Below are 16635 nucleotides of genomic sequence, written 5' to 3'. Positions count from 1 at the left end.
TCCCCATAATATCTCTACGATCGAAAGGAAATGCGATTTTCTTTTATCAAACTCTTTGTATATCGTAAGGATATTAAAATAATTCCATCCGTATTTTACTGGGCTTTCACCGTATTTATGAAAAATTATACAGAAATAATTATGGAAAAAAAAGAAACAAACAAACAAGAGATATGGCGGGAATAAATTACGATCTAATAATATTTTACTTTATCATTATTTGCTTTACTTTTCATTCGTTCATCAACTGACAAATTGATATGTGAAAATTAACAACGAGCAATTATTCAATAATGCAAATAAAAAATGTCTCTGCGCTTTTTATTTTCCGATAAATAAAATAAATAAATAAATAAAAAGTAGTACAAAAGAAAAAAAAAACGTTCTCTCAATAAAAATGAAATATATGAAGTATTTGCAAACGAATGATACAACGAACGCATATTGAAACGACTGATTTTAAATTGAAATAAATATTTTATATGTACGAACGTTGATTAATCAATTTGAGCATAAATCATTTTCCTTATATCCGATTTAGTTTCTGAGATATTCCTGCATTAAACTTTTTACGATAACAAGAACATAAGGAACTCCCACTGGTCGTGCATAATAAATGACTCGAAACCGTTACCGTAATATGTCGCGAAAGCCATTTAGAACTTTCATATATTAGCGATGGGATTCGATCAAGTTTACGTAAGGTTCAAATTAAACGCGATGAAAGGTATAATATACCTGGAGATTAGGTGGGCAGTGATCCAGAAGTTCCAACATGTGCCTGATGTTCTGTGCGTCCTGTATCACGAAGTTCAACTCCATGTCGAATTCTCCGCCCACGAGCTGTAAAAATAAATAAATAAATAAATAAATAACACATAATTACTAATATATAGATAATAGAAAAAAAAATATATTATTTGTAGGGAGAAAAATCAATAGTTGATAATTCATATGTTCACTATATTCTCGTAAATAATTTTGAACGAAATATGAAAAATGAATTAAAAACGAAATATGAAAAAAGCGAAATATTTTTCGAAAGAAACTCTCCGATGAAACTATCGATTCGTATCTATACGATTGGATATCTCGGGGAAGTGCATTTTCAGGCTTCAATTCGAACTCGTTCTTGCATACATATCGTATGCATCGTCTAGTAGATTTCCAGTCGAATTCGGAGATCGAGCACTATATATTTCCTGGCTTGCTCGTACGTAAACTGATTTATAAAAGAATTTTTCGGTATAACTGAGCCGCGAAAGTCACTCGGAATTTATAAAACGACGATCGTTCTATATAAACTCGAATATGATAAAACGATCATATGGAACTCTTAACGTACGCAAATCCCACTAATTTCGATTCCAATAAGAAAGAAAAAAAGAAAAAGAAAGAATATGATATATTTCTTGCAAAAAGGTCGAAAGAACATACATAAAAAAAAAGAACAAAAGAAAAATATTTCATAACCTTATTGGTTGATTTCGTTTAAAAACATTAACAAGCTCATGAAAGTTTCTGTTGGCGTCATTAATAAATTAAAAACTTATACTGATTGTAAATCCTTTATGACCAGACATCAAAGGGATGGACATAGGATAAAACGCATCCGAGCGTTATACTTTACGAGGATGAAAGACAATGAGTTTTATGTTTATTGGTGACTGATAAAAAGAGAAAAGAAAATAAAGAGAGAGAGAGAGAGAGAGAGAGAGAATATATGCGTAGGGTCTAAAACTCATGGCTACGCATAAATAAAGACAGATATGAAAGCAATTGCCGCCATTTTCAATGGAATTCGAGGTTGGAAAAACATGTCCAATATAAAAACGTAATTTCGCGTTTCGATAAATGAAAAGATTCTTAAAAAGAGGAAGAAAGGGATTCGGTTTTTGTTTTACTTTTTATTATTATTATTATTATTATTATTATTATTATTATTATTATTATTATTATTATTATTATTGTTATTATTATTGTTATTATTATTATTATCATTATCACCTTTTTTTCGTTTTAAAGGATGCTTAAAAAAACAAGATATTTCCGCTTTAAAGTAATAACGTTAAATTCGAATACGAGTCCTTTTTCCGTCTATATTTTCCTTCACGGTCAACAAACTTGGAATGGTAGAGACAACTTATATATCCGCTGCGCCACTGTTTCTTCCGATAAATTTCGTTTAATGTTTCTTCGAACGATATTTCTTTCTATATATACCTCTTTCTCTTTCTCTCTTTCTCTTTGTAAGTTCAATGCAGATACGATAAAATATTACAAGAAATTTTATATGAACAAAATTAATTTTATTTATCAGTAGGAAAATATATTCTTATATCGACGTGATTAATCGTCAGATTCAATTTAAGAATATTTATTATTATATAGAATATGAAGAAATTCGAGTTTGAATTATTTCAAGTTTGTCATTATTAAATACGATAAAATCGAGTCAGTCGAATTCGTAAGATGTGAAATGTTTGAAATGACTTATATGCTATATCGTCAAACCGGAAATACTCGACAGAGAGACCGTAATTTCCGGGAAAGTATCTCATGCCTTTATTCCACGACGAACCTTCTGCCGAATGTTCTATCTCACTCTCCCATTCTCTCTCTCCCTTTCTCTCTCTCTCTCTTTCCCTCTGTATCGATCATCGAAGTTGCTTCCCTTTTCCCTTTGTTAACACACATATACATACACACGCACGCATACACAGCCGTACTTCTACGTCGGTTAGCTTCGATAACTTTTACGATCAACGACGAATGGTAACGACGTCATCTCTTCTCGAAACGAATCCTCGTAACGATAATTTCGAGTAGTGCGATAGGGTACACTAAAACAACTGGCACTACTTTTTTATTTTTTGCTCCCTTCTCGTTGCTGTTCTATTTTCATCTTTATTACGGAGACTGATAAACGTTCTATCGATCTCGAATTTTAGAAGTAATATCTCGATTGTAAAACGATAATATGTATATCTATATATATATGTATATAATTTGGAAAATTTATACGAGAACAATAAAACGCGAAGATAATTTTTAAACGATTATAATTTTTATTTGGCAGAAAGTATAAATGATATCTGATAAAATGGAAGTAATATTGAGAAAATGTGTATTGTGCGAAATTGAAATCGATTTTTTATTTAGATTTATCGCAAAACACTTGCACTGTTCGTTGTTCTTAAATTAAGAAAAAAATATCGATTGGTTCTCGAGTGCATGATGTAGTGAGACTATGTGGAAACTCGACAGATGCTCGAGGCGTAACAAAAATTCGTGAAAACTGAAAACCACATAGAAGAAATTGGCTTGAAGAAGGGATTTGAAGGACAAATTCACTGTAGGGTGATGCGTGTTTTGAAAATCCACGTTGTCACGTAGGTACACTTTGTGAAAATCTTTCATCCCCTTGGGTAAAATAAGTCTCGTCTCACGAGTAAAAGGGTCGACGGCTATCGACTATAAGGGTGGTACAAAGTATGACGCCTCCGTGATTAGGTGAGAAAATAAAGGGTGTCGGCGGTGGTACTTGAAATGAGAGGAGTAGTCGACCAGCTATGAAGAAAATTAATTAACGTACTGCAATTTCTTTTTTTCCTTTTCTCGTTGCTGAGATTGCAATAAAGAAAGCATCGCAAAAGTCATTTATAAATTTGTTTATTAATTATCAACACACTCATAAATTTATACAAAAATATATATATATAAAAGTTTATGAAAAAAATGGTTTCTCATTGTTCTTCTTATTATTTTTTTCTTTCTTTTTTTTTCTTCGGAAAGAAAAAAAATAATAATTTTCATTCATGATACAAAATACATACATATTTTCTTCCTACTTTATTATTAATAACACTTTATTATTAAACTAACACTAACTTCGTATTCGTGTTTGTGTTGTCATCGTAAAAGAATATAACGCTTCAAGCGGGGAGTAAAGACAAATTAAACAAAGTGTAAGAGCTTCTTATAGAATTTCACTCACTCGTGATACATACACACATACATGCACATATATACAGGCACTTCGAAGATAGAAATACGCAACAGTTGTGAGGCGTATATACTTACACGAAGTTTCTATGGGATAGACGAGTTCGCAAAATCTCAAGTGTCAGTTAACGTTGTCCGTTTACTCTAAAGCGTTTATCTTTGCATTGTTTACATTGTAACGAAAACGGATTTCACTCAGCATGGGACTCGTGGTTAAGGAAGATTTACAGTTTTGAACAACATTTAGTAGAATTAATCGTTTCCATTAAGTTCTACTATTAGGTTCCGACTTCTGTCAAAATGTGTTTGAATCGTCATTAAAAAGTACGACAAGATTTTTTAACAGATCTATTATATCATTAATAAGAAAATTATTCAATAATTGATTATAGAAGAATGGGGAAAAAAATGTATAGACAGTTATTGCGATATTGACAAGTTACGATCGTATTCAATTTCCTTTTCCCTCTACTCTAAACAAAAAAAAAAAAAGGAGAGAGAGCACCATTTAATTTATTGACTTTTAAGGATTCAATAAATTACGAGAAACTTCGGAAAGTAATAAGTCACTTTCATTCAGTATTTTACAAAGAGTCCTTCATCGAAACTGAAGCAAATATGGTTAAGAAAAAAAAGGGAAAAAAAAAGAAAAAAAAAAGAAAGAAAAAAGAAAAATAATAATATATGCAGATGCATAATCTTAACGATAAAGCGATAAGATCTCGTCACCTTATCGAAGTTTAAAGAGCTGAGGGCGTAGCCGAAGTTTATCGGAAAATCGATATGCCTCTTGTTCGAAGGAGTTCCCGGTGGTATTTGAAAACCGATAGAAACTCCGTTCGCGCTGTTCACGCGGAAAGTCTCGATCGAGTTACTTCAAAGGCGTTTCGCAGCTTGTTTGCGCGGTTTGAAAGCTTTTCAATTGCCTCTCGAGAATGTATAACACCTGAACGCGTCAAACGCAAATCTCAGCACTTTATATGTCGCGCCGTAGGATTCGTGGCTATAACCGAAGAAAATTGTCTGTAACGCTTTCTTTTGTCTCAAGTATCATCTTCGATAGATCTTTCTGTGGATTGCGATATGATTCCACTCGAAACACGAAGGAACAACGACTTTCTTAAAGGGCAAAATAAAACTCCATACCAATCGATGCTTTCCACAAAATTCGTATGTATCTTTTCTTCTTCTTTTTCTACGTGCAAAATGAATATCTCTCATATGTAAGAAAAGAGAAAATCGATAAAAATGGCGAATCTGAAATGGAGAAAAATATGATAAACTCTTTCATTACCTTTCGAAAGAAGGGTAATGTTCTAAGATAATGTCGTCTTTCGTGATACTCGAAACATAGACAAATCTATAATAGTGAATTCAATGATACAAATATCATATATATATATATATATATATATATATATATATATATATATATATATAGACGTAAATGTATATATATATGTGTGTATATGTATATATATATAATATACATATGTAACATCAAACTACTACAAAGCGATCACTAACCTTTGATCTAGAGCTTTGGAGTTACCCTAATGCATATCCTTGATTTTCGCATATATAGGATAAATTATGATCCTATTTATCTTACAATTAGCGGACCATCATCCTCGATGTTTGAAGTAAATTAACAATGATACATCTGATTAAGGAAAGAGAATGACAACGAATACAATCTATTTACTTACATCGATTCTCTTCTTTCGAACTTGTATCGAAATATCAATAATGCAACAATAGATTTGTATCACTTGAAAATACATATTCGTCCAATGAAACGAAAGGAAAGCTTTACCTCCGAGATATACATTGTAATCTTCGTTAGAGCACGTCGAACGATAGGAAGAACGAACAATAGTATAAGGAGTTAGAGTTCATGGATAGAGTCGAGAACTTTGCACGATATGTCGCGACGAAGACAACGACCTGGATAGCGTAGTTTGGAATCGAGTATTATCGATGAGAGAGACAGACAGACAGCAGAGAGAGACAGAGAGACAGAGAGAGAAACAGAGAGAGAAACAGAGAGAGAAGAGAGAGAGAGAGAGAGAGAGATTGAAGGGAGAAGCCAGTGGTCCGTTTCTGGTAGGATGGATAGGATGCTGCTGACGTATACCGGAGCGATCTCAACCGCACGACGTATTTACCCGGGGACATGGTCGATCCGCATCGAGAGATCCGTTGCATGCCGTACGACAGCCATGAGTGTGCGTGTATGTGTGCTAACAATAAGAGAGAGCGAGAGAACGAGAGATAGAGAGAGAGAGAGAGAGAGAGAGAGAGAGAGTTATTCGATCGATCGACCATGAGGTCGAGATTTTGTCTTGAACGTATTTACATGTTGACATGAGGAATACGAATACATGTCTTGTTTCACGAATCTCTGACTCTCTGTGACAAGCGAAAGGAACCGTGATATAATCGACAAGTGAGAGAGAGAAAGAGAGAGAAAGAGAGAGATAGAGAAAGAGAGAGAGAGAGAGAGAGAGAACGATCGATTCGAATCTGTAATGCACGCCTGGAGCATATGATTCGTTTCTTTTCTACTTTCTCTCTATCTCTCTGTCAAATATCTTCTGTCTATAAAGAGGAAGAAAATTTGTCTCCTCTCCTCTTTCCCTCTCTTTCTCTTGTTCTCTCTCTCTCTCTTTCTCTCTTTTCTTTCTATTTTCTTTCCTCGAGCACAATTTTACTTCCACATTTTCCTTCTCATATAGAAAGCTGATATCTCGTCTTATCGCGACTCTCTTTTGCTTACATCATCGACGCACGAATACCAAACTAAGGGGGAGAACATTCTTCCTTCCTTCCTTCCTTCCTTCCTTCCTTTCTTCCTTCCTTCCTTCCTTCCTTTTTATTTCTTTTTTTACTCCTACTCTTTCTTTCTCTTTCTCTCTCTCTCTCTTTCTCGTAGCCAATCTACGACGATTTTCGATAACTGTAATATAGCTTCAAGGAAAGTACGGATTTTTTCTTTTCTTTCTCTTTCTCTCTTTCTCTTTCTCTTTCTCTTTCTCTCTCTCTCTCTCTCTCTCTATCTCTCCCTCTCTCTCTCTCTATCTATCTATCTATCTATCTCAAAAAAAATAAATAAATGAAATAAAATTAAAAAAAAATAAAAAAATAGAAAAGAGAAAAAAAGGAACAAAGTTTTGTCTCTTCTCCCTTTCAAAAAGTAATCTCAATTTTTTCGTTCTTGTTTATGCATCGCTTATCTTCACGTCATATCTACGCTATTATCCTTCGGAGCCTTCTCGCTTCTTTCTTCAAGAACGAATAGGGAAGTTTTCTGATTTTTCTTTCTACGTTAAAGTCTTCGGCGGGATTCATTTCTTTGTCTCCTAATTATTCTATCTACCTTTTATTCCTGTTCGACTTCGACTGTAATTCGTTTAAAGTTTTCGCTTGTTCTATTTAATTCTCCTAAAGCTTCCGTTTGTTCCTTTCTGTTTTCTTCAATTTTCTAGCTTTTTCCTTTCCTTTCCTTTCCTTTTCTTTCCTTTTCTTTTCTTTTCTTTTTTTCTCTTCTTTTTGCGATCAACGTTCCTTCCATTCACTATTCTTTGTATTTCTCTATCTTATTCTTATTCTTATGTTTCTCTCTCTCTCTCTTTCTCTTTTTCTTTTCTTTCTCTCTCTCTCTCTCTCTCTCTCTCTCTCTCTCTGTCTATTTTTCTTTCTATTTTATGTTCACCAGATGCCTTCTTTCAAAGTTAGCAACAAACTGCGTCTTTGTATCCCGTTAACTTTCCCTAATTCAACAAACTATTGTATATTTTGCAACTCAATATTTTACATAATTACAAGTCTACTTCGACTACGAAACAAAACCCGAATCTAAAGCCCAACTTGGCGCTTTTGCCAGCAATACGAACAATGAGCTAGCGAACGTGAGCCGCGATATTAAACATCCTTGTATTCTCTTTGCTTGTTCTCTTGTTCACAAACGATAGTACCTTTGCAATTAATTTATACATATATATATATATATATATATATATATATACGCATTATTTTTTTAATGATACAACTAGTATGCTCGTTAAACGATTAAAAATTTGACGGAAGAAACAAAATGATTAAAAAAAAAGTTATGATAACATAAAATGGATAAATGAAATATCATACAACTGATAAAAAAAGACTTACGAGAGAAATAGGATATAAATGAAAATCGGTCGAGAAATTTCAATCGAATTTGATGATACATTCGAAACTCATTTTCAACAATTTTCCAAATCCTTAATCGAGATAACTCGGTCCACTGATCGAGAATGAAAACGAACGTTTAATTTCGACCCCGTTTAATGGTAGCTCAAGGAAACTCGACGTTTTCCAGAAGTAGAGAAAATTGTATGTGGTTCGAAAAGCGCTAGATACGACGTAACGTAACGACGCTTCCCTTACCTAAATCTATTTGGGTCGAGGGAAACGAGGGCTAGTGTACATTGTTCCACGGGATTCGAGGCCTCTGAGACTGGTAAAGTGGATTCTCCCTGGAACTATAAGCCGTGGCTTATTTTGCCGGGGACATTTGCAAACGGCATCCCCGGGAATTTCACTCGACGTTCTCTTTCTCTCTCTCTCCCTCTCTTTCTCTCGATACTTTATTTTTCTTTCTTTCTATCTCTCTTTCTCTCTGAGTTGGTTGGTCGAGACGATATCTTCCCATCTCGTTCACCCACGATAGTCCTTTTCAACGCTACGACTTCCTTGACTTAACTTCCTTTTCCTCCCTTTCCTCTCTTTCCACCTTCAAGCTCTCCTCGTTTTACGATCTTTAACAATGACCTCACCTTTTTCGTTTCTATTTTCGTTTGACTTTTCTTCTACTAGTTACGCAAGAGACGCCCGGAAATTTCTTTGCTCCCTTCTTCTCTTTTTTTTTCTTCTTTTTTCTCTCTTTTTTTCAAACTCATTTCTATAAGTTTTTCAAACCTGACGACGACCGAAACGACGAAATAGTTTAAAGCTTGTTTCTCGATCAAATAGAGAGAAAAGCGAAATAGAAAAAGAAAGAAAGAGAGAGAGAGTGTGTGTGTGTGTGTGAGAGAAAGAGAGAGAGTAAGACAAAAGTGAGAAAGAGTGGAGAAAGGTCGAAAAGGAAAAAATTCCTCGCTTTAATTTTCCCTTCCAGAGAAGCATAGTCGACGGGAAACGAAGTTTATTTTGTCCACTGCGAAATTACATGAAATCGATTTCTTGAAAAAAAAATAGAAGAAAAAACAAAAAAGAAGCAAAAAAGAAGGGAAAAAAGGAAAACGAAAATAAAGATAAGAGAACGATTCAACGATCAAAAGAGAGAGAGAGAGAGAGAAAGAAAGAGAAAGAGAGAGGAGAGAGAGGGAGGGAGAAAAAGAAATGGAAAATATTTCATTGAAAAATCGTTCGATGTGCAATCGTTGTGCATCGAAAAGATGCAACAATCATAAGCGCTAGTTTCTCGATGATTTCCAATAAGGTTTTGACTTCCTATTTTTTTTTCTTTTTTTTTTTTTCCTTGAAATTCTCGTTATTCGTACACTCGCGAAGAATAGCAGAAAATTTAAATATCAAACCTTTATCGAAAATCGATCGAGCATCCCCGATTAAGCTTCACGTTTATTCGAAATTTTATTTCGCGTGAACGTATCGAACGGAATATAACTATTCCGAATGGAATTTTTGTTCCGATTAAATCGGCTTTTTCATGGAATGTTATCACAACTATACATATATACACATATGTGTATGTATTTACGCATTTATCGTATTCTTCAAAAATTTCCCTTGATAAAACGTATATATATATATTTTTTTAATAGAAACTATCTCGATGCAAAAACGAAAAAGAACACAAAAAGGGTCATCGTAGGTAATAGTAGTAATAGTAATAGTAATAGTAGTAGTCGTAGTAGTAGCAGTAGTAAGATAAGTTCTCGGAAATCTAATTTGTTCCGTACGACCTTACACGATCCATCGCGAGGATCTTGAAAGCTCAAAGATTCACTGAATCAGCGCTTGATTTCGATTAAGAGAAAGAAGAACGATATTAAAACCAGCTCGATGAGTTTTCTTACATTCCTTAGCACGATGTAAGGATTAAAAAAAAAGAAAGAAAAGAAGAAGAAAAAGGAAAAGAAAGAAAAAAGAAAAAAGAAAGAAAGAAAAAGAAAAAAAAAACAGGAAAGAAATGAGGAGAAAGAAGAAAGGGAAAAAATGGAAGGGAAAAAATGGAAGGGAAGAAGAAGTAGTAGTAGTAGAAGAAAAAAAAAAAGAAAAAAACGAATACGAGTCTTTCCTATCCTCTTTTCGTCCCTCTCCCCTTTTCACTTTTCCGCTCCCATCCCGTTCTTTCTTACTCTCGCATTTTCTGTCGGCTCGACATCCATATTTAAGACGCGTTCTTCCTAATTAGGCCGCCATCTTGGCGGACTCGAAATCCACGAGCATTGTTCTCCCTCGTCCAGGTCGTGCTTTTCGTGCCATTTCAGTCGACTCGAGCTCTACGAATTTCACATTTTCGGCTCTGGCTTCCTCTACCTTTTCTTCCTCTCTCTCTCTCTCTCTCTCTCTCCCTCTTCCTCTCTCTCTCTCCCTCTCTCTCTCTCTCTCTCTTTCTCTTTTTCTTTCTCTCTCATTTTTTTCATGAAATAAAACTCGAAGTTTGATATACCTCTCATTTTTACGTCGTTGCGATAAGTGGCAGCGGTCTGAATGAATCGTTTTAATGTCATGTTATTTGATGAAGTTATAATTGATGATCATAAATATTTACCACTTCTATATAACATTATATATATATATATATATATATATATATATATATATACATATATATATATATAATGTCTTTCTATTCTCCATAGAATTTATTATCAGAATATTTTTCTATAATGCTATTTAACTTGTTTAATAAGCTATCAATTCCGATAGAGATGACGAATGAGGTTATTAATAGATCACAGTTTCCCTTATAGAATATCTATTGTTCCTCAGGAATTAATAAATATTAAACATTTCTATACTGACCTCCGACCTTTAGAAATTTTCAATTAAAATTATTTACTGTTAATTTCTCCGTCGAACGAACTCCAACGAATAGTTCTTTCAGCAATAACCCTGAATCTGTTAATTTCAGTCGAAAATGTCAAAGGGAACTTTCTTCTCGTATCCGATGTTACAGATCGATTATGGTTACGTTAAAACCTTAAGAGATGTAGAACAAACCACGTAGCTACTCTATGTGCGGCTTTTAAAATCCATAAAGTGGACCGCAACCGTTGATGGGAATGTTCTCAAGTGGTTTACACGATTCTCGAGTTACTTCAACATCCACGGTCCATCGTCGGAAATATAATCCAGATACGAGCCGACCTCTAAGACCCCTTCTAGACTATAACTTGTATTAAAGTAACTACTATGATAGGACTTCATTCGAGGAGTCGAAAAAGGTTGAACAAAATTTTCGTCAAAATTGTAAGCTTACTCGTTCGAATAAATATTTTACTAAATACCGACTGACTTGAAAACGTTAAAGAACCTAAGGCGATTAAGCAAAATAAAAATACCAAAAAAAATTTTTTAAAAGAAGGAAAGAGGAAAATGAAATAAAAAAAAATATTTCTATTTTTTCCTGCCAACCTTTTTTTTTGTTTTGCTGCGTACCGTTGTGAACAAAAAAAAAAAACATATTTTAATCCCGTAAAATCAGACGAAAATTCTGCTGGAAACGTAAAATATGTTGAAAGAAAGGGAAAAAGAGGATGAGAGATAGTTTTCTTTCTTTCTCTTCTTCTCTCTCTCTTTCTCTTTTATTTTTTTTTTTTCGTTTGCACTCTCTTAACTTCTAAGGAAAAGTTTCAACGAATCGTCTTCAAATTTAATGTCGCAAAATCTCTCATCTTCGAAAGTCGAATAAGAGATGCTGAGTTTTCGGCTCGTCGCGCTTAATTATCCACCATCTCATTTCCAAGAGCTAAGCGAAGGTCGAAGTAAACTTTCAACTTATTGAACGGCATTCACGACTAAGATGAACACCCAGCAAACTCTCGAACATTAAGACTTTCGTTCTAGCATTCACGAGCTTTCCTTACCGATATGATTTTCTCTGTCCGTAAAAATTTATCGTTTCATGACCTCGATTGTGCCATAATTACTTCTTAAATTTCATTTATTTTCTTTATCGAAGATATCATAATTGTTATTTCACGAATTAATAATTTATATTGCTAAACATCGAAATCACTTATTTAATAATTCTCAACTTATAAGTACTAATAAATAAATATCGCATATATTGAAATTCTTGATTAAATAAAGTGTAAAAATATTAAAACGAAACGATAAATTAAAGATCAATATATGATATAAATTAAAGATCAATATAAATCAAATAAAGATTATAATACCAAACAAATAAATGATTAATATCGTTCTATAGAAAATTAAATATAAAGAGCTTTCAAGGAAGCATTTAAAATATCCGACTGTGGGTCTTTAATAAATAATTTTCAAAAAGTAATATCGAAGCTTTTCGAAATAACTTAATACCTCACCCGCGGAAAAATTTTCGAAATCTTCGTTCTCAAAGTCCAGAAATTTTGATAAAAAGAAACATTTCAAATATCCTACTGCGTTCTTCGGTAAATAATTTTCAAGAAAAAGATATCGAATATTTTACGAAGTAAATACCACTATCCCTGAAAATATTTTCGAAATCTACAAAGTTCAACAATTTAACGATAAACGAACTCCGAAAGAATATCTTTCGTATTATTATCTATGATTCTCATAACTTTTACCCTCTATAAGTCTTCTCGTCCGTGTCACCCACCCTTCGACGCATGATGTAGACCTTCTATAGTTCTTCACATCTGCCCCCCTCCAGATTCTCACGAAACTCTCTTAGCTTAATTAATGAAACTCGTGTCATGCTGGCACCAGAAAGCGTGGCGACTTCAAACTTTAACGAGTGTACGTCGCGGCGAAAGGGTTGTGCGAGCTTTTCTTCTTTCGCTTTTTTCTTCTTGTCTTTATTTATTTATTTATTTTTTTTTAAATTTCTTCTTTCTCCTTCTTTCTTTTATTTATTTTCTTTATCTTTTTCTATTTACATCTCCCTCTGATTCATTTTTCTTTATCGTCACTTTCATCTTGTGTTATGACAGACTAAAGAGAAAGAGATAAATCGACGAATCGAACGATATACAGAAGGTAACTATACGATCGATTTTATAACTACCCTCTCTCTCTCTCTCTCTTTCTCACACACATACACTTTCTGAATGACCTACAAAACTTTCCATCCTTTGAAAAAGAAATGAAAAGCGAACGAACACCCGAATAACGGCGGAATACGGAAAAGTATCACCGAGTTTCTCTCGTCAAAGTAGAAATTTTCCTTCGTGAGAAACGAACGAGCTAGCTCGTATTTCCCCAAAAGTCGCTCACCCTTGCCGTTTTTCTACCCTGCCGTTTGTACTACGCGTTCGGCTAGTTATTACGTCTCACGTCGAAGCATTTCGCAGTTGAAGCCTTTGGCGCTCTCCACGGGTGCTTACTTTCCGCTCGACATCCTTGAAAGTTACTCGGTCGGACGAATCTTCCTTCTACTACCACAACGAACTGAAGTACACTTATCGTATCATTATATTTTTCACGTACTATATAAATATAGAAATAAGATTTTCATTCGATATTTCGCATTCGTGTTCGTTTAAGTACATAGGTTTAAGTACTTATATCACTTAACACTATTTTATCATATTTATTTTCTACGAAGTTTGTGTCGAATTAAATTGTGTAAAAGAAAGAAGAGGAAGAAGAAAAAAAAAAATAAAATAAAATAAAAAGAAAAGAAAAAAAAGGAACAAAAGAAATGAATGCATTTAACGTGTATGTCGACATTTTCGATTTTGTATTAACGAGTTTCGAAAAAGGGGAACAAAAAAAAATAGATTTTCTTTCATAGCTTCATATGAAACTTAACAACTCTGTTGATGACGTTCGAGCATGACAGAAAGAGGGGGAGGGACAGAGAGAAAAAGAGAAAAAGAGAGAGAGAGAGATAGAGATAGAGTGGAGTTAAAGAGGTATGTCGATCTAGGACAGGCAGAAAGAGAGAGAAAGAGAGAGAGAGAGAGAATTTTGCACATTTTCCACGTTCGTTCGGTAGTAAAATGTTACATTGGACCTGGTAGCGCGTGGTGGAAAAGTTTTTCGCGATGCATGTCGAACATATAAAACTCGTAGACCGATGCAACGGAACTTATTGATTGCACGTCATATAGAAAGAGAGCGAGCTAAAGAGGACAAAAAGAGAATGAGGAAGAGAGAAAGAGAAAAAGAGAGAGAGAGAAAGAGAGAGAGACGTTGTTCGAGCTATTACTTTGCCTTTTCGAAGTCATTTCTGTGTTCTCGTAAACCCGTTCCACTTTTCATATTACTATATAGGTATGTACATCGATTTAAACTCACAAAACACAATTTAGGAAATAACTTATAGTAAAGTTTAATTCATTTTTACGCTAAGAACATTGTCACCGTTTTTATTCGAAATCTTATTAATATTATTACAATATAATATTATCAACATTTTATAATATACCTCTCGCATATAAATATTCTGTATTCGCATTTAAAAGAGACAATTTGTATCATACATTAATGTCCCCGTAAAATATACCAAATACGTTATTATTCTTTCTATAACATTTGAAAAGAAATGTTTTTCAGTCGTATTCATGAAGAAAGATGAGGAGCCGAGAGATGAAATAAAAAGCGGAGGTATATAAATGTAAAATTTCGAATGAACGAGCAAGGACGTTAATAATGTTAAAAAGTAAAAAGTTGCACAAAGTTAAATCACTTGGCTCGGTACGAACCGAGATAACCGAGCATGGAACTTATTTTTCCCCCTTGCGACTGTTTTATATCATTCACATTGTGACGTTTTATATCATTTTCTTTTTTTTTCATGTTTATTATTAATTATTTTATTTTAAAAGGGAAACTCGAGAGCTCATTCGTTGCCAGTTTTCTATCTGGCTTTGTCGAAGAAAACTTAACTAAAAACTCTTCGTTTTGACCACTCGACGAACTTAAAATGAATAAAACAACACAAGCGTTCACTCCAAAAACGCTTTTCGGCTCGATGCATCTACCGCAGAAGAGAATCTAAATAGTGTACTAAAGTGAAAACTAGGTCGATGTGTGCATTTAAGTGATTTACGTTTAATAAACATTACATAGAACCAACGAATTGTAAAGATAAGCAAACGTTAACAATAATTTACTTCGAATAACTACGAATACAATGATGCTTCGTCCTTAATTATTTGAAAATAAAAAATTATCTTTAATTTTCAATATAAAATATATTGAAAATAAAAAGGAAGAGGACGATGATCACGTCATTTATTATTCTTTTTATTCTTTATTTATTATTATTTTTTATTTACCTTTTTATATATAGATAAGTTATTTGCTCTTTCGTTTGACTCCATAACAACAGAAACGTAAATAAATTCTATGGGATCATTTATCGTTCCTTATCATCCTTCGGCGAATGTTAGACGAACGACGAATGCGAAGTGTCATCGCGTTCACATTTTCCAATCTCGACTAGGAATACGTATCTACATGCATACGTACGAATCACCTTAATCGAAAATGGCTGTCACCGTGATATACGCGTCCACGGAATGAAATACGAGCTTACGAGGCCATTTTCAATTTCGACAAAACGCGGACACAAATTTTCGATATACATACATATGTAGATCGTCGCGAGCTCGATCATTAACTTTGGCATCTCTTTTAAATTCTTCATTATAAAAATTTTACCGTCGAAAAAAAAAGAAACAAGAAAAATAAGAAAAAAAATTACTCGACACTCATTTTATATATGTACTCATTATATGTACTCATTGCAAATTACATTTGCGACAAACGTCGCGGAAGCGAAATAATTGATAATTAATATCTCTTGATTTTACGATTAATTTATTTACACTTTATTCGTCTAAATTTATAATGCAAAAGATGAATATACGAAATGAGAGAGATATCTGAAGAGGTTATTAAAAAACAATTAACGAGTGACTCTTGAATCGATTCTAATAGGACATAACGCGAAACAGAATTTGTCGAAACGGATTCAGAGATTATTAGCAGAACGACGTACTATAGTCGATCGCTTAATCCGTTGGAAGTGCAAAGGATTAACAACTTCGCCATTCCCATTGATTTCGTTTTATTCATTATGCATACGAAATCATATGTACCTTTCGTTATTCCATTAAAATCGTTAAAACGTTGTTTGGCACGCGCTTATACGTGAAATTTCGAAAAGCTTTCAAGCAAATTTGATCGGATCTCATAGGATGATGATGAATCATGCTTGCGCCATTGTTAAGAATACAAATCGAAGGTCAAATGGAGATTTCATAAATGAGTATCAGCCTATCGCAAATAACTCGACAACAATAGTACATATTTTGTGTTCGTGAAAATAATTATAAATTTATAAACGTGCCTTTACTCATTACATTCCCATTAAATAAACTAATTAGATCGAAATTGGAAATTTTGTTTCGAATGAATGAGTTACATCTTTCATTTTTTTCT

The 16635-nt window shown here is 33.6% G+C and overlaps 1 protein-coding gene across 11 annotated transcripts in view; it reads right to left on the bottom strand.

The window, feature by feature from the left end:
• LOC127072813 (neurobeachin) overlaps window positions 1-16635 on the bottom strand; it is a 195799-nt gene that overhangs the window by 128237 nt on the left and 50927 nt on the right. For all 11 annotated transcript variants that reach the window (XM_051013551.1, XM_051013553.1, XM_051013548.1 and 8 more), the window contains one exon: window positions 739-843. In XM_051013551.1, the coding sequence (XP_050869508.1) occupies window positions 739-843 (105 nt within the window). The remainder of the gene's footprint in view (window positions 1-738; window positions 844-16635) is intronic.

This window comes from Vespula vulgaris, chromosome 2 (assembly GCF_905475345.1).
Source record: "Vespula vulgaris chromosome 2, iyVesVulg1.1, whole genome shotgun sequence".
Taxonomy (NCBI): Eukaryota; Metazoa; Arthropoda; class Insecta; order Hymenoptera; family Vespidae; genus Vespula; species Vespula vulgaris.
Note: the sequence above shows the minus strand (reverse complement) of the source record. Positions and strands in the feature narration are given on the sequence as shown.